This window comes from Elgaria multicarinata, chromosome 14 (assembly GCF_023053635.1).
Source record: "Elgaria multicarinata webbii isolate HBS135686 ecotype San Diego chromosome 14, rElgMul1.1.pri, whole genome shotgun sequence".
Lineage (NCBI taxonomy): Eukaryota > Metazoa > Chordata > Lepidosauria > Squamata > Anguidae > Elgaria > Elgaria multicarinata.
The window spans coordinates 16110489-16132859 of record NC_086184.1 but is presented as its reverse complement, the minus strand read 5'-3'; the positions used below and the strand labels follow the sequence as shown (position 1 = coordinate 16132859).

The 22371-nt window shown below is 40.8% G+C and overlaps 1 protein-coding gene across 1 annotated transcript; it reads right to left on the bottom strand.

The window, feature by feature from the left end:
* Positions 1-764: 764 nt before the first annotated feature.
* ZNF507 (zinc finger protein 507) lies at positions 765-20503 on the bottom strand. The gene is made up of 7 exons (XM_063141511.1): positions 20475-20503; positions 12068-14178; positions 10935-11040; positions 8454-8568; positions 7695-7799; positions 6404-6538; positions 765-5429 (listed from the first exon to the last, which is right to left on the bottom strand). Exons 2-7 carry the CDS (start codon positions 14171-14173, stop codon positions 5066-5068), a joined length of 2931 nt encoding a protein of 976 aa, XP_062997581.1. The 5' UTR covers positions 14174-14178; positions 20475-20503; the 3' UTR covers positions 765-5065.
* Positions 20504-22371: the final 1868 nt, after the last annotated feature.

The following is a 22371-nucleotide window of genomic DNA, read 5'->3' as shown; positions in this document are numbered from 1 at the left end:
TGACCATTGGCCATGCTGGTTGGGAGTGATGGGAGTTGAAATCCAAAACATCGGGAGGGCAGCAGGTTGGAAAAGGCAGCTGTCGCCCGACATACCCTTGAAAAGCACTCTGGCTTTTGTAGTCCCAGGCAGACAATAAAATTAAGCTGCTGGTGGGCCACCATACATGGTTGGTGGGCCAAATATGGCTTGGGGCAGGAACCTCTTTCAGCCTGAGGCCTGAATTCCATTTTGGAGAAACTCTCAGGGCTGCATTCCAGTGGTGGCGGGAGGGCCAAAAACCCAAAAATACCAGCATATTTTAACTTAAAAGTTCTTACTGCCAGTAACTGAGTCTTAGCAGAAGCATTTCAACCTTTTTAGAATGGGGGAAAATGCACAAAAGTGGGAAACCACCAAACAATAGATTTGTTGAGTTCGATGGGAAAGGGAGCCTGGTTATCTGGGGATCCCCATGGACAGGATTTGAACCCTCGTTCCTGTAGTTCTGCACCCCTGGCTTAGTAGGTCACAAGATATGCAAGGCTACCCTGCTGGTGAAAATACAAGGGTGGGCAAAAAAAACCCCTATAGTATTTATTTAGCATTTTATTGTTCAAATAAATCATACATATTATCTCAGTGTTCCCTAAAAAACCCTTTAAAGTAGATCAACATCCCCACATTGGGAAAGGTGTCTGTGTGATTTTTTAAAACAAACAAACAAAAGAAAAGCTAAATTTAGTTCTAAACTGTATGCAATGCAATCAGGAGCACAGTACTGATGTGTTCAACATAGGAGTTTATTACCAAAATACAATTAGTCAATACATGACAAAACTTCTGTAAAGCAAAATAAATTATTCTAACAATGTACAGTATTACAGAAGGTAGTCAAAGTAGTACTACAAAGTTCGCTTCCATAGTTTTCAAACAAGACAATCCTAGAGAGAACTTAAGGCATGCAGCTTAATGTGCGGGAAAGATCTTATAAAATAAGCCATCCTATCAGTAAGATATCTGCAGTTTTTTTACATGTCAGTTTTCTAAAAGTTTTATACTTTGGCTATAAAAATCAGTGCCACAGTATTACAATTCCTTTTCTTAAAAAAATATATGTACCCATGCCCATGAATATCAAATGCAAAATTCTATTAAATATATTTTAACATTGCTTTGAGCACCAACTGTACATTTTTTATTTTAATGATTAAATAAGTGCTTTAAAATGCAGTAACTGGCTGAATCCCACTCTGTCTTTCAAACGAAGGACAGTGTATAGAGCTGCAAGGAAGACAGCCTCTGTCAGTGAATTGGAAGCAAGTCCCATTGATTTTAATAGTATGTTTCCAAGTAAGTTACTTACATTGAATTTAAAGGGTTCAGGCAGGGAGTGGTTTAACCTGCTGGGGCAGGGAGAAGAGAGTGGATCACATCAGCTCATTGCACATACCAGGTGGGGCTGTCTTACAACCCACTGAGAACTTCATGCGTTGGATCCAATGAATGCACAGTCTAGACACATAAAGGTCCAAACCACTACACTGGTTAACATTTCCTAGAACAAGCATATAGTTCAGACCCACATGCACTGGATCTTGTGCTTACAGGCCCTATGTAAATACTGCTTGTAATGTGTAGATGTCCAATGGGTCTGAAAGCAGGCTATGCGAGCGTGGTTCCACTACCCTTACACACACACACCGCCTAGCCTGTATCACATTTGGCCAGCCCAAAGAATTGCAGCATGCAGATCCATTAGAATAATTTCTCTCACTGAGCACAAATGGATAAGCTCTACTGTTTAAGGATACAATCTGTACCCCATTAGTTTGGAAATAATTTCAGTTGATTTAAATGAAATTTACTCCCAAACAACTATTTGTAAGTTTTGCAGCCAGAAATATAAACGGAAACTTTGTCCATAATGGAACCATAAGAACTTGGGGCAAAGGCTGAAATTATAACTCAGAGCACTGAATTTGCTCCTATATAAATAAAATGAATAATAATAATAATAAAAATAAGAACACTATAGTTAGAAGTCCAAGCATTTTTTAAAACTTATATCCTAAAATTGAAAGGGAAGACATGCCATATATCTGAAAAGTGCTCTTAAACAACAACAAAAACACGGAAATCCCTGCACCCACATATACCACCTCAACACTTTCCAAGGCAGGAAACATGATCAATAAACTAGTTTCAGGCTTCTACATGTCAAGTGTGTACATCTGAGGCAACATGTGGACACTAAAATGTACATGTCAGTAAGAAGTATACTCAGATCCTGTGCAAATGAAGGTAATATTAAACTAAGCATTGAAGATAAAAGTCAATTTTTTAAAAAAACCCACTTACTGTTTAACAGTAAGAGTTAATGAAACATTGCGCGTACAAAATTCATTTCAGTTGTTTCTCACATATGGTGTTATTTTTTAAAAAAAACCAATTTAGATGCCTAAAAATTAATACTTAACTTCAATAAGAACCTATTTTATAAGTTCATATTTTCACAATTTTCTTGTAGTGTAGTGAAGAGGCATGATCCATTATGATTATTTTTTTTAAAAAAAAATGTTCATGGCAAAAAAACCCTACCACTATAGTTTTGAAACTAATTAAAAATGAATCTATTACTTTGATCATTTTTAACAGGATTTAAACTAATTGCAGTAAATAGATGGTATAAAGATAGGAGGTGGAATGTTAATACACTTTGTATAACCTCAGATAAGAGAAAGGTTTTTGTTTTATGGATTTTCTACATCTTGCTGATCTTGCAATCAAAAAAATCTGGACAAATGAGGATTTATTTTTTTTAATGGCCACACTACTGTTTTGGTGCCACCTACTTTTCGCCAGTCTCAAGAATGTTTCAGTGTCGGTTTTGGTTGTTTAGTCTCCATTCTGCTCCTAGTTGAGATGTTAAATAGTTGCCCGATGATTTCCTATTTCTGAGCACATTGGAAGTCCATGCTGAAAATACAATGCCAATATGCGAGCAGAGTACAAAAAGTAATAGTAGTAGCCAGATGTACTTTATCAGGTTTTGTGATTCTAATCAATCTTAAGAATTCATAGCAAAAAAATTAAATATATTAGCCTGAATACGAAACATCCCCTCTCAATATCCCCCTAGATGTTCTATTCTTCAAGAACACAAAAGCATCCACATTTTAACTCCCATTTTTCATATATATGAAATATTCTTGTAAATGATAGGTTATATGACAACCCTGTCACTATTTTTATGTACTGATGCATATAATTTAGAAGCAAGTAATAAGACTAAATATTCAAGATTAGATTGGGTAGTCTTACAAAATGCCTTGTATTTCTGCATTCAGCATTTAAAACTGGAAAAACATATACAAAAACTTTCCATTTGCCCAACTTCACAGTTCAGAAATGGTAGGAACACCCCCTCCCAAACTCAATTAGCACCATGTGAGCTTCTAGCTTATTTCTGCTAAAATATAATTATAAATAGATAATAAATACACAAGAAATATGTTCTGCAGCTCTTGAAATATAATTGAAATTTGTATACAATATGTTTGGTGAGTGGAGTAAATGGAAATGCAGTGACCGGGAGAAAAGGTTCCACTCAAATGAAGCATGGCACTAATATGATGATGAAAATAATGTCAATTGGCTACAATTCTGCTTAACTCCCACTGAAGTCAATGGGAGTTAAAATAGTCAAATTGTGCTCAGGATTGTAGTCAAAGAAAGAAGCTCAAGACATTTATTTAGCAAGGTGTGAAGGAGCTCTTTTTTGGGAACAAGTACGCTAAGTAAATGAAAGATTTTTAGTGGCTAATTTATAAGGTTGCAACAAAATTAGCTTATTTTCCAATGGGTTGGATACAAAGTTCTCTTTTGTTGGCAGTAGCCGTGGAATTTTTCTCAGAATGCTCCCACCGGTGGAAATGTTTTTTTAAAATCAATTTCCTTCCCCTCGGCAGCCCCCAGTGCCTTCCTCCCCACTGTTCCAAAGGGTCCCCTCACCCTCCAAAGCAGACTTTCAAAGGCCATACGCGCTGCAGAGGGAGGGGGGAATTGATTAAAATTGCTTTCTTCTTCATTCCACCAGTGTGGTTCCTTCACTGGATGAGCAGCCTTCTGTTGACGGAACTCCTTCCATCTACAGGAAGCAAATTCTTTATCCAACCCATTGACTTTTCATTCCCCCACCCCCACCCCATTCCAGTAGACCCAAGTAACTGCATTTTGAAATGTTAAAATGTTACTTGATGAAAGAGATAAACCTTTATTTGCTTTGTTTCAAAGTTTGGATCAAAGTTTTCGTATGACCATTAGTACCTCCCTCCCCCATCTGCTCTTCCAAATTATGGCACCTCAAGCATGCTGAAATGAAACACCACCTAGTTAAATGCCTGCTTACATATATAGGTATTAAGAAGTTTCAGTGAACTCTTCAGGTCCAACAAGAAACGTTTAGACATAAATTCCGAATAACTTATTGTAGCATCTCATACTGAGAAAATCTAGCCAGCAAAATAATTAGCAAGATACCAACTTGTTATGCCGTCTGTATGAGCAGGCACAGCCAACAACTGTTACCTTTTCTAAAAAAAGAAGCAATTAAGAGAGGAACTATAAGGCCTAAGAAGTTACTCAGTGTTCCTCTCTCTGGAAACTGCTGCTTCATAATCTTATAGTCAGTCATGTCATTTTTTTTTAATTTACCTGAAATGAATTTGACACCCTTTATATAGTTTCAAGGCAGGAAGGTTAAACCACTTAAGTTAACACCTTAGTGTGAATTTCCTATTATGCTACTATGCTTTGGATTAGGAATAGGCATTGAAAATGGCTCTGTCGGCAAGGGATAACATTCTCAATGGCCCTTTACTGTAAACAGAGTTTTTCCTGTTCAGTTGCTTCAAGAGCTCCTGAAATAATCCATTTTCTTGTTGATGTAAAGACTTCAAAATTTAGGAACATTGCTATTATTATTATTTTTACTCAAGTTTTTCTCTTTAGCAAATATTTCAGGTAATGTTAGAGAGCACAGGAAAACAGCACTTTAAGGAATCTTTTAAAGAGGCAATTTCATCTAGTTTACACTCTGAGCGGTGGCGTGGTCCTTGTTTAGAATTATGTTTATAATTTCACCTTCATGTTCCTTCATGTGATCCAACAAATTCTCTTTGTTGGTCGACTCAAACCCACAGATGCAACAGCAGAAGAGCAGAACACAGTATTCCGTGCCAAGGTGGGAAAGGCTAGTGGTTTTGTCTGAACTGCATGAGGTATTCATTGTAGAAGCAGGGTTCTGATTTTCATCAGAACTCATGGTTTTGTTAGCCGTCTGGTTAGAGGAGTCCAAAAACATCAAGCCCTCTGAGTTACTTGTCAAAGGAACCGAACTGTCTTCAGAGGTTTCAGTTATCATCTTCCCAGGCAATTGGCCTGGAAACCTAAGGAAGGAAGGAAGTGGTTTATTTTTAATTTATTAAAGCTGAGAAAGCAAGGCCACAAGCCTTGATATACCTGCTCTGTATGTAGTTTGGTTCTTGCAAGTGAACTGCATGATGGGAGTGGAATGATGTATGTGCCTGAATGTGCTGTAATGCTGAAACTGCTTAATTGGAAGGAAATGCTTAAAATGGAAATTCTAACTGTCAAGAACTTTTGATATAGTATAAGACAAATAAGCTATCTTGATAAGGAGGACTGACCATCCAGGTCAATCTGACACTGCTAGAAGAGTTATGGGCCATCTATTGATAAGGTATAATGAAGTAGTTTTCTTTGATCTGTCTTCGTTATGCTTTAGAATTCTGCCAACTGCTAATTGGTTAAGATGCTACTTTGTATAAACATACCAGCTTTTCACACTGCCAGGAGAGAAGTTCTTTGTCTGTAGAACTCTCTCCATACAGCTGTATTACGCTCAATAAAATAGAGTTGCCTTACAACCGAAGTGGATTTTTATCCTTGACAATACTGAGCAGTTGGTAATTATCCTGTCCTAAGGTTCAATACTATACAATATTTAAAGATGATCGCTAAGGTTCATGTTGCACAAAAAATATGTTCAGCATTTCCTTAACAGTGCCTCTCAGTGTGCCCTCATTTTAGCAAATCCTCAAACTAATTTTTTAAATTCCCCATCACTTTAACAAGAAATGTTGACGTATTGAACGACCGTTGCCTATTAGGAAACTGCATCCAGAGTATTTACATGGTGGTTCTGTATTCCCATTCTGGCAACTTTTTGTATCAGTACATTTGTCCATCAAACTGTTTTCTGAATTTAAGGGATTTAAACCCGTAGGTTTTAGGATAGTTCTAGGATGTGTGGAGGTAGTAGGAGTAACTGATGTGTTCATGTCTTTGGATTGTGCCTTGTATTACAAATGCAAATCGTAACTCCAAAATGCACACACACCTCCCGTTTTGTGAAATTGCATCATTAATAGCTTTGTTCACTTGTTCATAGTTGTAATTTTGGTCACTTGCATGTTTCCACATATGAGACTTCAGGGAAGGAGGATGGCTACACACATATCCACAAAGGGAACATCTGGAACAAAAAACCATAAAAAGCAGAAGCGGTTAAGAGTGCAAAAACATCAACCCAATGCGACTTGTCCAAAATGCTCAAATTATAGCGATTCTACACTCCCTCCAATTTCCACCTTGTCTTGGTTTAACTGGTATTTCAATTTAAATGATATTTTTAACGACTATGTACTGGACATCTACACCAAAAAGTAATTCTGTCAAATGAGGAGGAAAAAAGGCATACTTTCATGCCAAGGCAAATCCAATAATTAAATATTCGTTATTAAAATGAAAACCAAAGGATTAAAAAGGGGGAAAAGAGGGTATGTAGAATATTCTCACACTTTCAGGATAATTTCAGAAGCACTTAACAAAAGCCACCACTAAAAACCTGGATCAAAGTGATATGGGAGGATTCAATCATTCTGCTGAATTACTACATACCTAAATTAATCTAAATTGATACAATATTATCCTCAGCCCTTCTTAAATAGGTTCCTCAGTGGAACAGGAGGAGAGGCCATACCTCTGTGGTAGACCTCCTGTTTCACACACAGAAGGTCTCGGGTTCAATCCCTGGCTTCTCCGGTTAAAAACGTAGGGCCTCTGCTGGAAGCCTTGAAGAGTTGTTGCTGGAGAGTAGACAATATTGGGCTATATGGACCAACAGTCTGACCTGGTATTAGGCAGCTTCTTACGTTCCTAACAATTTCCTTAAACAAACTATTGATCAAATTGACGAAACAAAATACTGATCAGCTTCCATCTTTTCTTTGCCAAGCCTCATTTGATCTGGAGTGAATCAGAACCACATCCAGAACATATTTCAAGAACCAGGGCTCAGCCTGGAAGATACAGATAATACAAATGTGCGATAAGAGGTGCAAAGTGCATTCCCGTCACCACTTAGTAACTCAAGTCCTCTCAAATACATCCAGAGAGGCACTTTTTGGCTGCAAGAGCTCCCATCACTCATCTTTTTAGAGGTTATCCAGTCCCCCAAGCATTGAGAATATCAGGTTATAACAGCAGCAAAGTACAAAGAAGAAAAAGACACAGTTGATCCCTTAACCAAACAAATTGTGAGCAGGTCTGCACAGAATGCTCACAGGTCTTAACTTCCAAGTAACAAGGCTGCAGCTGTTACAGCTTTCTTCAGGTTGTTAGTTACCTACTTGAACTGCTCCATTAGCTGCACTGCCTGGTGCTCCTGTGGGTGTTGCCTCATATGACATTTCAGACTATTCATACTGGTTGTGGTGAAGTCACACACTCGACATCTAAAGAAAAATAAAGAAGCAAGTGATTACCAGCCATCTTGCCAATTCAAGCACTAAGATGAACAATGGGCTTTGTGGATGGATAGGAACAGTTCAAGGAAGCTTGGCGGTTTATCATTCATCCCAGAATCTTACCAATTCATTGGTCAAGTACATTAAAGTTGGCTGCTGTTCAGGTAAACATGCCACAGATTAAGGCCTCCAGAGGGGTTGGCTGACTACTTAAGCAAGGAACTAATGCTCTAACCATTTGTTCTAAGTGGTAAACTTTCACATACATCATGCAACTGAATGTGAAAGTTCTCTGGACAGTTATGCTTAATTAAAAAACAAACAAACTTAAGTCACTTACAAATCTATACACTTTTTTTTGGTAACTTCTCTACCCTGGTCTTCTTTTATTTCATTTTTCACAATTGAAAAAAACAACGCTATATATGACAAGTAGACGCTTATACAGTGATGTGCAGAAGGCTGTTAGATTCTAAATATGCTGTCAGAGTGAATCAGTGATAAATGACACACTTCTTCAAAATCAGGTTATTTCAAATTGCCCACAGTATTCTATCTTTAGAACTGGCAACTAAAAGAACATCATTTAAAAGAAAAAAAGGCTCTTAAATTCTAATTAACAGAAAATGCCACGACACTCACCTATAGGGCTTATCAGAGTTGTGAATCCGCCTGTGATTCCTCACACCAACATATGTTGTGCTTGTGTAATCACAAATGTCGCATCTGTAGAGTTTCTGGACTGAAATCCTATCCCCTATACAAGAAGAACATAAGAACCATACTGGATCAGTCCAAAGGCTTATCTAGTCCAATATTCTGTTCCCACAACAGCCAGCCAGATGCATCTGGGAAGCTCACAAACAGAACACGAACATAATTGTTCCCTGCTGCTCATGTTCCCCAGCAAATTCTTCCTCACACTACTCAGCTACCCTGGGTAACTCCCAGGCTCTAGTACTATGAGAGAGGCTCACAATGAAGCTGAACAGTGGGAGATTTAGAGCAGATAAAAGTACTTATTCACACAGTGCATTAATGACTGGAATTTTATATCACAAGATATACTCAGGGCCACCAACTTTGACATTTGTAAAGGGGCTGAGAGGTTTTCCCCTCCACATCCACTTTTTCCTAAGCTAAAAGACCCCAAAATGATAATTTGGCTGCCCTTTTCTGCATCCCGCCTAGTTCTGCAATATACTTTCTGATGTGCGGCGTGACCAGAACTGTACAGGTATGCAATGCAATGTTTAGAAGTAATTTTGTTTAAGACAGAGAGATTCTATTTGAGGTTGGTCAGGCTGTAACCTTCCAACGCTAACAAGAACAGTTGCAAAAACGTTGGTATACCCACTTTGAGTTGACCTAAGGCTGTGCAAGGGATTTGATTTAGGATATGTTTATGTTTCCTTATAAAGCACTTAGGACTGGCCCAAATGCACAAGCAACCCAAGTGGGATTCTTTTAAGGAGCTCCAAGGCACAGCCTGCAATCTGAGAAATCCAACCTAGGATCACACAACTCAAGAGTTGGATCCCAGCATCCTCTGACACTGCCGGGGAGCCTGGGTATCACTCTTACACCTGGGAAGTGCTTAGGATGCCAAATTATCTTTAACCAGTCTAGCAAGCATCTGAGACTTTTCTTAACTAAATCTTTACAGCAAGGACTGAAATAATGTTGCTTGGCAAATGAAGATATAATAGGTATCCATTAAGTGTCTAATCACTAACTCCATTGTATTTTACATATAATTATATCACTAGCTTAGACTTGGTATTTTATGAAACGCAACTATTTCTCTCTCACTGCATGCTTTAATTTGGGAACTGCTTTTATCCCTTGTGCATGTTGGCTGGGGGGGGGGGGGGGCAGGCAGAGGAGGACCGGCAAGCCCTGTGGTGTGTAATGAAGTGACTGATTTGAATCGAACAGCAAAAGCAGGTGTTCCTGTAATGCATATTATTACAACAGTCTTACATTATTAGGCATTTACAATCCAATCATATGCGGTAAGATCCCTCTAATGTTATAGCACAGCCGTGATAAACAGGGCCGCCAAAGCTTTCATAAACATGAAACGAATGTTTCTGCTCAGATAACTCGCACATAAACAGATGCTGTGCCATAAACTTCTTGGGTTTGGGCTGTTTTATAGAGGTGACATCTGTTTGACAAGAGGGCTTCCTTCCTGCAATCGTATCATAATTTGAGTGCAAAGAGTTTCCAAAATACTTTAGAAAGCTTAAATTCTCATTTAATGAATGCTATTAAAAGGAGAACATTTTCAGTCAAGTCATACTTCCAACCCCACATTTAAAAACGCACGCACAAAGAGTTGAGTGAGGGCTTGCATGGAGTACTTTTTGAGATGGGAGGCCAGCAGAAAGGCTGCATCAAGAAAAAAATGCAGTTGTTTCCCTCTGATTCCAGGGCTCTTTGGACAGTACTAAAAAGACTGTGCAAGCTTCTTCTTGTACCCAGTCTGCCAGGTTTTAAAACCTTGCACTATCAAGCGATTAAAAGCCCTATATGTAAAGTCCTTTGGTGATGCTTCATGGAGTGTAACATTTACAAGCTGCTTATGTATATTGCCTCAACTGTGTATACAATATTTGCGTATCCTCTAATGGTGGTGATGTTGCTCAGCTACTACACATGATTGGGAAAATGAACATAGCCAAGTCTTTTAATGTTACAGTCGCTGGCCCAGTTTGCACATGGCATCTATTTAAGGTTTAAATAAACCCTGGGTAGCTGTGAGCATGCTGGTTCCCATTCGCTCACCTGCTCCCACTGTGATAAACAACCCTGGATTCAAACTCTGGGTTGTTCGTCCCCCCAGCAACCTAGAGTTCTGGGTTCAGATAGCATGATAAACAACCCAGGGACGCAGCATACCTAGATTGTTTTATCACAGCAGGAGTGGCCAGGGAACCAGTTGACTCCCTCCTGCTTCATTTTCAACAACCCATGATTAACAAACCATGGCTTGTTGACAACGAGTGAACTGGGTTGCTGCATGGGGCACCATCACACTAAAGAGATTCTCATGAGTCTGCAAACATTTAACGATCGCCACAATCCAATCACTAAGTGAGTCAAAAAGATAGACAGTACCAACACTTTCATCCACTTCACTACAAGTTATTAGACTGTCAGATGAGGATGTTGAGTATATATCTGGAAGGCTGTGCTGCTCTCTCTCGTGGCTTCGCAGCTGACTCTGAAATACAAAATTTGCCCGGTCTTTAAAAAGCATGGAAATATGCAATGGTCAATCCCTGATACTGTACACTTATTCTCCTATCAATTGTTATCTGTACTTCCTATGTTATCAGATAGCTAAAACAAAAAGATACAATTAAACAAGATTCAAATCTTTTTAAATTATGCTCTCTTAACACCACACTGGGTGGGAGTTGGAAAAGAGCCTACTTCCAAATCAAGGGGGGGCTGACGAGGAAACAGAACATGCTCTGGTGGTGCAAATCTAGTTTCAAGCTCTGCAAATTGACTTCATTGTGCAATGAAAATAGTGACCAGAACCCAAAGATCTACTGCAATTGCGCATAACACCCAGTAAAATTGTTGCCTATTCTTGGTTGAAATGGTCAATTCCATGGCATATCATAAACTCCATTTAGTTACAAAAGAGATTTGATATGGCTCATGATTGGCTACTGCTCAAAAAACACAAGTCCATAATTCTCCCAGCATTTTAACAGTCTATAAATAAATTTTAACTTTGTTAAAATGTATAAATAAATTTGTAATTTTGCATTGCTGCTATTTTTATCGGGTTGAGCTTTTATATTGTATTTTAAATTATGGTTTTATACTGTTGTTTTATACTTTGAATGTTTTTAATTTTTGTGAACCGCCCAGAGAGCTCCAGAGGGCTATTGGGCGGTATAGAAATGTAATAAATAAATAAATAAATAAATTCATGGCTTTTGGCAACCACTTCAATCTTGAATGCTAAAGGCTCGCGGACTAAGCATTACTGGACACTCTACTGCTGGAATTCCCAGCAATGCTTTGCCATGCCACCCCAGTTAGTTTACCAGGTTGCACCTTTTGGTTCTCTTCGTTCAAGATTTCTGTAACTTTTGTAAACCGCCCAGAGAGCTTCGGCTATGGGGCAGTATATAAATGATGATAATAATAATAATAATAATAATAATAATAATAATAATAATAATAATAATAATTGCAGTCACAATAGCAATCACAAAGTCAAACATGCTCACCTTGTAATGAAAGGATTCTTCGCACTGTTTGCACTGGTACATTCGGGATTTGCAGTGGTTGATCATATGGCTTTCTAAATCCTTACTGTTGTCCGCTATATGCTCGCAGATCGGACACTGATAGGGCTGCCTCTGGCGATGTACCCGCAAGTGTTGCTTGATGTACCCCTTGTTGCCACTGCTGTAGTGGCACAAGCGACACCGGAAGGGGCGATCCACATTGGGGATATATTCCACCAGGTTACTCCCCAGCACGTTGGCCTCCGTCGCAGGTTGGCATTGCACATTGTCTTGCAACTCCTTCAGAATGTCGTCGTCGGAGGCATTCTGGTCTGTCCGCTCTTTCAGTTTTTCAATTACGGTGAGCAGTGACATGCTAATGCCCATTTTCATGGGACCTTCCGTTAGCTCTGGTTTATCCTTCTGTATCTCCATGAAAGCATGGTCGGTTTGGTTGAGGCTTGTCAGTTCCTCGGTTTTAAGGGAGGTTACCAATTTAGAATGGGCTACATAGCCACCGTCAGTTTGCCGTTGTCCCATGTCTGAACCTAAAGAGTTGACCTCAGCAAAGGCTCTGAGGCTTGACCGGGCTAGCTCTGCAGCTCTGATTGGCATCGTCACCAGAGCTTCAGCGGCTAGCGAGTGCAGTCTCAAGGACTCGGAATTGGTTCTTCTTCTTGTGGGAGGGGCATTTTCATCGGCTGCTTTGACTCTGCCAGGATTTAAGTCACTATCTTTCTTCTCTGTGCTGCTCCATCCAATAATTACTTCTTCAAGCTCAACAGAATTTTTATCCATGTGATAAACGTCCCCTGATCCATCACGCACGACGTGAGTCGGTTCAGAGTTTTTGCTTTTTTCAGCCTCAATGTCAGGGTCCATCGAGAAAGGCTTCTGCAAGACAGGCTCTTCAGCACTCGGCATACGTTCCACTATAACATTAACGTGGCCTTTTTTATTTGGGCTGCAGTTAATTATTTTCTGGGCCGAAGAAAGCAAGCTATCGGTTATCAAATGCTCTTGTTCCACCTCTGTATCAGACATAGCCTCCTCTAACGTTTTGCCAGGGGGTGAAAGCGTAGCTGACTGACTGAGGACGGCCTCCTCTTTTATAGGCTCTTCCGCTGGCAAAGTTTTATAAGTCAATGGCTCGGGACTACAAATATGGAGTTGAACGGCCTGGTCGCTACAGACACCCAGTTCGTGATTTTCTAATGAAAGGACAACAGTGTCCACATTGCGAGGAACACCTGCAGCAGAAGAGTCTGGCAGTGTAGCTTGCTCGTTTTCCTCCTCAAATATGGGATACGAGCAATCGACTTCACCTGCATGCTTCCAGGCGTGTGTTTTCAACATTCTTTGCTGACCACACGTGTAGCTACAAATTAAGCATCGGTACATTCCGTACTGCTCGTAAGTATACCATTTTCGCCCCGTCTTCTCAGTCACATGGGGAGACTGAAGCTGGGCCACCTGATCAGTGCCTACTTTGACGAAACTTTCCGTTGGCCCATGCGAAGTGGTATTAGAAAGACTTACACACTGCTGCTCCTTTGGCAGAGGGTGGGTTTTGTCGCCGTCCTCTGGATGATGCCTGACATGAGCTTCAAATTCTTCTAGGCTTCTAGTGGCAAAATTGCATACTGAACACATAAGTATTACCTCATTCTGCTGACCGTGTTGTTTTATGTGTTCTTTTAGGAGAGGAAGAGTGGGAGACAGAGTTTTACAGAGACTACACTGATAGCAAACCACCTTCCTTCTACTCTGTGGAGAACAATCTGCCACATAATAATCTTCTACATTTATGGTGGCCAGAGCAGGTAGTTCAATGAGTTTAGCTGGTATCTCTGGGAGGTTTTGTGACTCAAGTGACAGCATGTCGGGATACAAGCGTTTTTTCCCTACTAAAAGACATTTCTGTGATTTTTCACTCTCAACGATCTTGCTTAGCTTTTGGATGACTTGGATTAGTGGATCAGGGTTGCACTTCCTCTGGTCTTCAACACTTTCTGAAGTTGGGCTTACGATGGCTTCAGAGATCAGCACAGCCTCCTGTTCCCCAATGTTTGAGACGAGTGCTGTAATGTCGCTGCCTTCTTCCATACTATCTGAAATGTTAAAAAGTAAAGATTATATAGATGCTTGTGTTACAGAACAAAACATCAAGTGTGTGGAACAGAGATAGAAATGTGACAATCACAGGTGAACTCAGTGGCAAAGAGCACCTTTTATCAGCTTAGGCTGATATACCAGCTGCGCCCTTATCTGGACAGAGATAGCCTAGCTACAGTTATCCATGCTCTGATAACCTCTCGTTTGGATTACTGCAATGCGTTATATGTGGGGCTGCCTTTGAAAATGGTCCGGAAACTTCAACTGGTACAAAACAGGGCAGCACGTTTATTAACAGGGACTGGCCCACGAGACCACATTACGCCAGTCCTTTTCCAGCTTCATTGGCTGCCAGTCCAGGTCCGGGCCCGATTCAAAGTGCTGGTATTAACATTTAAAGCCCTAAACGGCTTGGGGCCAGGTTATCTGAAGAAACGCCTCCTCCCATATGTACCTGGTCATCCTCAGGGGTCCTTCTCTGCGAGCCCCTGCCAAAGGAAGTGAGGCAGGTGGCTACCAGGAGGAGGGCCTTCTCTGCTGTGGCACCCCGGCTGTGGAATGAGCTCCCTAAGGAGGTTTGCTTGGCACCTAACATTATATGCGTTTAGACGCCAGGTGAAGACCTTTTTATTCTCCCAGCATTTTAACAGTCTATAAATAAATTTTAACTTGGGTGTTTTAAATTTGTAATTTTGCATTGCTGCTGTTTTTATCTGGTTGAGCTTTTATATTGTATTTTATATTATGGTTTTATACTGTTGTTTTATACTTTGAATGTTTTTAATTTCTGTGAACCGCCCAGAGAGCTCCGGCTATTGGGCGGTATAGAAATGTAATAAATAAATAAATAAATAAATAAATCCATGTCTTGAGTCTTAACTAAGCCCTGTTCATTTCAATAGCAAGGAATGCACAAAAGACTGCCTCTTCAGTGACCCATAATAAATACATGTACCTTTAACTGTGAAACAAATACACAAATTATTCGACCTTCCCTCCACCCTTTGAAAATTTGCTTTGCATCAGCACATGAATCAGTTGCATCTGTGCATCAAGAAGCAACCTTCCATACAGAAGTCCTATCCTTCTTACTAGACTTTGGTCTATCCAAAGATTGGTTAGAAGGAAAAGGGCTCTGAATTAGTCCTTCTTGCCAATCCTGCTAAGCATCTCAGCTGTATTGTTTATCTATTTCTAGAGGTGATCATGGATGATATTATCTGTATTTGCCAGGGTAAAATTTCCTTGATCTGAACATCTGCCTGTTGTTCAATTGCAAGTGCCTAGGGAGTTCCCTTGCCAAAGCTAATTGAAAATGTTCATGGCAATAAACTTTGGAAAGACATTAATAAGGCAGGCCTGTTATTAAGGATTTCAGTATTTAATCAAATTATCTGATTAGAAATATTTCTAAAGAATTATTTCACCCGTAGTGGGTGATGATTTGAAAAATCAATACAAATTATTGTAAGTCTGCAAGCACACAAAAACGAAACAGCATATGTAACTATGATCTACTTTCAGACAGGTTGTTTAGGGTAGAAATCACCATGTTTCCCAACTCCATAATGCAAGCTTCATGTGTTTAGTAACAGAAATGTATCAGAACACATGATTGCAAGTCTGAAAAATTCTACAACTATTCCAAACCAAGCTAGACAAAATTTGCTGTGTATTTCACACTTTAAGAAGGTTGTAAGCAATTGTTCAACTTGGCAAGGAACACATTTCATTTTCAGAGTAATTTACTGCAAATACTATGCCATTAAACAAGCACATCTAAATGGTGCCCCCTCCCCACAATTCCCTATGGTGTATCTTCACTTAGTTAAAACTGTAATGACAACAGAATGACAACCCGGGAATTAGATGACATTACACTTTGACAGTTCTTTCTTAAAATTCAGGCAGATTGAAAATGACAAAAGTTTTGGATCTAAAAAGCAGCAGAATGCAGAAGGATTTTTATTGTTTTTACACACATACACACACACAATTTTACAATAATATCAAAAAATGATGCACCTACCAAATATTTTCTTCTGTGTTAAAACAATGGTAAAACTGCAAAATGCACACCTTTTTAAAGGCATTTGCTATATGTGATGTAGCAAAGATCTGCTAGTATATGCTCAAGATACAACAATCAATTACTGTAATCCTACACCTACTTATCAGAACAGCCCATTGAACTCAGTGGACTTACTTCTGAGTAAAAAAAATGTTCAGGGATGTGTTGTTAGGCTGCAGTCCTATCCCCATGGCAATTAAGCTCCATTTGATCTCAGTAGGATTTAATTTGGACAGACATATACAGGAATGCATTGTTATATCTTTAGTGCCACAGGGCTTCGGTCTTAAAAGAATATTTTCTTTTCTTTCCCGGAACATCCCATTTTATTGTTTAGCGTAAACCTTCCAGTTTACAGACAAGAAAAACGAGTTCACAAGAACTTGTACAAGACAATGGCCCACTTTGGACAATCACATCTCTGCTTAATAACATAAGGTATGAATAAGCCTTTGCCCGGGCGTGCAGCCCCTTTGGGGCTTGAGCAGTCAAACCAGGAAGCGTCTAACCATTGTTCCCTGTTTCCTCAGAACTGGGAAATTATGGTTAACTAAAATCTTCCTGGTCTTGTTGCTTGCGCAGAAAAGAGGCCACATGCATGTACAAAAGGCTTGCTTATACCTTGTCTTACTGAGCTGAGATACGTTCATCCGAATGTGACCAATGTGTTTCAGAGTACATAAAATTTTAATTATTGAGAATAGTAGATTCAACAGCAATAATTGTCCATTATTGACAGAAGAACTCTAAAACAAACTAAGGAACAACTTTTGAAAAGAGAGATGCACGAAAGTTGCTGGCTCCAATTCCCCTTTACGAAAGGAGGAATGATTGAATCATAGAATAGCAGAGTTGGAAGGGGCCCATAAGGCCATTGAGTCCAACCCCCTGCTCAATGCAGGAATCCACCTTAAAGCATCCCTGACAGATGGCTGTCCAGCTGCCTCTTGAAGGCCTCTAGCTGTCAACTATCTTCCCTTTCCTGTACTTGTCATCTTCTTTTACGTGGAATATGGTTATGCATTGTAAACCTTGGGTGATTTGCTGGCACATACAAGGTTCCTAGGGTGACCATATGAAAAGGAGGTCAGGGCTCCTATATCTTTAACAGTTGCATAGAAAAGGGAATTTCAGCAGATGTCATTTGTATATATGGAGAACCTGGTGAAATTCCCTCTTCATTACAACAGTTAAAGCTGCAGGAGCTATACTAGAGTCACCAGATTTAAAAGAGGGCAGGGCACCTGCAGCTTTAAATGTTGTGATGAAGAGGGAATTTCACCAGGTTCTCCACATATACAAATAGCACCTGCTGAAATTCCCTTTCAATACAACTGTTAAAGATACAGGAGCCCTGTCCTTTTCATATGGTCATCCTAAAGGTTCCATAGCTAAGATATGTAATGTTTCTTGTTCTTGTGAATGTTGACAATCTCCAGCTTCTGGATTATTACTAAAAATTCACAATTCCTCCACTGGTGATGATCAACATTCACCAGAAAGAGACGATAAAATCAACATTGATAGTTCTGTAATTCCGGCTTCCCCTGAGGATTTTCTTTTTTGTTACATTACATATTTTATTACATAAACATTCGTCAGGGAAAGCAGCTCAGGTGTGGGGAGGGGTTGAAGGAGAGAGAAAGAGGGAGGGGGAACATGATTAACCTTTTCATGCATAATCATTTCCCACTTAAAATCAGCCCCCTTCCAACTTGCTTTTCTCCATAAGAGATGAAAGATATGGGAACCTCATATCTCTTATTTCTTGGGGAAAAATGAGCAAGGAGGGCTGAATTTGGATAAATGGGTGGGAAAGAAAGGGCTTAACAATCCTTCCCTCCATCACCCTGGCACCTGCTCAACCTAAATCCAACCACAGGTGGGATATCCTATAAAAGAAACCCCTCATGGGGTGGGGAAACAATTACCAACCACACATAATGTGCTGTTCTGACCACAGTTATAGATGCTTAATTGCCATTGTTTTCAGTGAAACGTAAGCACAGATAAGTGCTGGATAATGGCCATTGTTATAAAGAGCCTGGGAAAGGGCCATTGCTCAGTAGCAGAGCCTAGATAGTCCCAGGCTCAAGACTTGGCATCTTCAGTTCAAGGATCTCAGGTAACAATGCTGGAAAAGGCACTGGAGAACAACTGTCAGAGTAGTCAATACTGGGCTAGAGGGCCATGCATCTTATTGTATAAGGTGTTACATATCCTTAAACTTGACCACCATACCTAGTGTCAAAGGCTCACCCATAAAGCAATCTTTGCAAGCACATCCTAAAAGAGGCATCGTACAAGTACAGCTATAGCATCAGATCAAAGAAGATAACTTTCACATGACTTATCGTATCTTTCATTTTCAAAATTACCATATCTAGGATTAAACAAGCATTTTTTGTAATTTTTAGAAAACAAAATAGAAAATTAGGTATTTTTATGAAACTGCTACCTGTTATGATGCTGTTATCTTTTGTTTAATCTAAAGAAACTTACTACTGACACTGCTGTTGAAAGAGTCTGCTAGCTTGTTATGGCTTCGTGTCAAGAAAAGTACTAACAATCTTCCTTTTGCAACACTTTTGAAAACAGAGTACCAGATACGGGGGTTTCTAACTCCATTAGCATTTTACAGCCTCACGGAGATCATTAAACATAAATCATACTGTCCTGGTTACCATAGTCTAGTATGGTGGGAATGGCTTCAGTTTGACCCACCTTAGGTCAAACTGCAACCCAGTCAGGGTGGTGGTCTCTCAACGCACCAGTTAAAGATGAATGTAAAGAAGGATGGGTAGAGGACTAAACTTTCCACTGAGCCTTGAAGTTCACTAGGTGGCTTGGGGCTACATCTCTCTTTTAACCTGTTGTGAGAATCTGAAGTACTACAGAAATGATAACCGATAGCTGGCAATGATAATATATAGCAACTGAAGCTTGAAATAATGAGGACTTGGGAAAGTCTTAGGAAGGCTTTTTAGACTCGTGGAATTCATTGGTTAGGGTGATAATTATGTGTGTGAGCAAATGGATATGAAGTGATCAGATAAATAGGGAGAGGAAAAATGATCTTCTAGGCTTTAGGGGCAATAATAGCATAAAGTGGGGGAGATAACAGAGGATCTATGTATATATTCTAAGATTACAGAGCAAGGACCTGTCTTTTTCTTGGATAAACTGTAAAGCATGTTTCACACTGACGGAACGACGAATGGGCTATCAATAGGAGGGTACATGTGGGGCTGAGTGAAAAGGAACCCCAACTCCCAACTCTTTTTCATGAAAGGTTGATGAAGGAGCAAATTCCGCTAAAGGGGCAAATTCCATAAGCATAGCAGAGCCTGTTATAGCACGAAGAAGAAAAAGTCTAGCAGCGCCTTAAAGATGAACAAATTTACCATGGCACAAGCTTTCATACACTAGCTGAACGAAACATCTTCTGGCAGATGTTATATGGAGTGACCATATGAAAAGGAGGATAGGGCTCCTGTATCTTTAACAGTTGCATAGAAATGGGAATTCCAGCAGGTGTCATTTGTATATATGGAGAACCTGGTGAAATTCCTTCTTCATCACAACAGTTAAAACTGCAGGAGCTATACTAGAGTGACCAGATTTAAAAGAGGGCAGGGCACCTGCAGCTTTAACTGTTGTGATGAAGAGGAAATTTCACCAGGTCCTCAATATATACAGATGACACCTGCTGATCTTCCCTTTTCTATGCAATTGTTAAAGATTGCAGGAGCCCTGTCCTCCTTTTCATATGGTCACCCTAATGTTATACTACAGGATACAAGATAACATCTTTTGCAGTTCATAGCCTTTTCACTCCATGGCCTATATACCCCCCATTCACGTGTGTAATATATGTGTGCACACGTGTGTGCGCGCGAGAGACTTTACACACACTTTGCCATGTGAGGATAACACTCCATGCACCTGCCGAACTGGCCTCCGATTCCCAAAAGCCTCGTTCTCAAGAATCCTATCAACCTGTTTTTTCGCCCTTTGAATTCCATCTCATGCCTTCCTTTCGGTTACTGCTGAGGATCGGGGCTCTGCCGGAGGCAGAAGCGGGTCCCCGATGAAGACACCGCTTCCCTCCCCCGGGAAGCGCCTTCCCCGCTCCATCTCTCGCGCTCTTCCAAGGCCGGCTCTCCCCTTCCTCCCCTCTTCCGTCCGGACCCCACCTCACCGCCCTACCCTCACACCCACCTTCCCAAAGGGATTCCTTTTTCCTCCTCCCTTCTCCTCCTTCTTCAGGCAGCACCGCTTCAAAATGGCGACGATGGAAACGGGATCACGTGACCCGCGGAGGCCGATCAGGTGACCAGAGAGTGAGAGTTCCATCCTACTTTCTCTCTTCCCCCCCTCCCACCTGTTACCATGGAGACCCTAAGGGGCCTCTAATGCTGCGCAGCCTGTCGCCAAACGCAGCCCCTCCAATCCAGGACTTTCCTTCCTTCCTTTATTCCCCTCCTGCCGCACCGCGACTGGATATAAACTTTACAACGTCTGTGCGAACGAAATCCCTTCATTCTAAAGTGCTGCTTCGTGTGAACGGAGCCTTGGACGCGGGTAGAGGCGCTCGGGAGGCTGTTTTTTAAACCAAGTCAGACCATGGCTCCATCTACTCAGGCTCCTCCAACCTGGCGCCCTCTAGACGTGTTTGACTACATCTCCCAGCATCCCCAGCCAGAGTGGCCAATGGGAGCTGCCTCTGCTGCTCACTGTCTTTGGACCTGCTTTCTCTGGGCAGTGCCACCTAGATTAGGGTGACCATATGAAAAGGAGGACATCTTTAACAGTTATATTGAAAAGGGAATTTCAGCAGGTGTCATTTGTATATATGGAGAACCTGCTGAAATTTCTTCTTCATCACCACAGTTAAAGCTGCAGGTGCCCTGCCCTCTTTTAAATCTGGTCACTAGTATAGCTCCTGCAGCTTGAACTGTTGTGATGAAGAGGGAATTTCACCAGGTTCTCCATATACACAAATGACACCTGCTGGAATTCCCTTTTCTATGGAGCTTTTAAAGATACAGGAGCCCTGCCCTCCTTTTCATATGATCATTCCAACCTAGATGGCTGGTCACGGCAGGGGCAGTCACTTCATCTTCTCCTTCCCTCCCCTGCCCTCTCCTTCGGTGTATTGTGGCAGTGGGCATTGGTCCAAATTAGCCCACTCCTCTGTACCACCCAGCGAGCAGGGCGAGTGAGCGGGAAAGGTGGTGGCCTGCGCCTCCTCCCTCGCTACCTTGGGATGGCGAAGTCCAGTTCCTCCTGCAGCATCTTTTTTTTTTAAAAAAAATTCTTTATTAAACTTTATTTAACAAAGCGGTTTATAACATACAAGTCAGACAGCGTTCCTAATAAAGACACAGAGACCTCACGATTTCTGTAGATGCCAAACCAAGCTTGTTTCCTTCAATTTACTATGGCCAAAGGAAGATTAGTTAAACCAGAGTTGGATGTCACATCTGTACCATTGATGTAATCGAGAAAAGGAGACCATATTTCATTGAAAGGGTCATAGCTAAGTTGGCCCAATGAAACTGCGGTGGTAGGTTAATTTTTCAGAGCAGGCTATATCCGACACTTTCCCTTTCCATCCAGTGAGTGTAGGGCCCTTCGGATCCTTCCAATGTTCAGCGATTTCTAAATGAGCTGCCTTAAGGAGGATAAATACCAATTCTTTATGGGTAAGGGAGGGGTTTAGAGCATTGGGCAGGGACAGCAGGGCCAGGCTGGGTTCTGGCAAGATTATCTGATCAGTGGCCTTAGAAATTATATTGAAGATAGTTTCCCAGAACTGCTTCAGGGCCTTGCACTCCCAGCATCACCCAAAGAAATAGTATGCGAAAGCAGGTGGAGCATTCCAGAGGGACAGGGCAGGTGAGCAACTGCTCCTGTAAGAAGGAGGCGTTGCCGCCTTTCTCCTACCCACCTGTGATCACTCATTCACTCACTCTGGCTGGCAGGCGAGCAGGGTAGATCTGCACTACGGCTCTATAGCGGTATTGAGGTGCACTCATAGAGTTATTTCCTGCTTTTTATTCCACATTCGTAATGATTTGACACAGCAAACGGAGGCAAGACTCTGCTCCTCTGA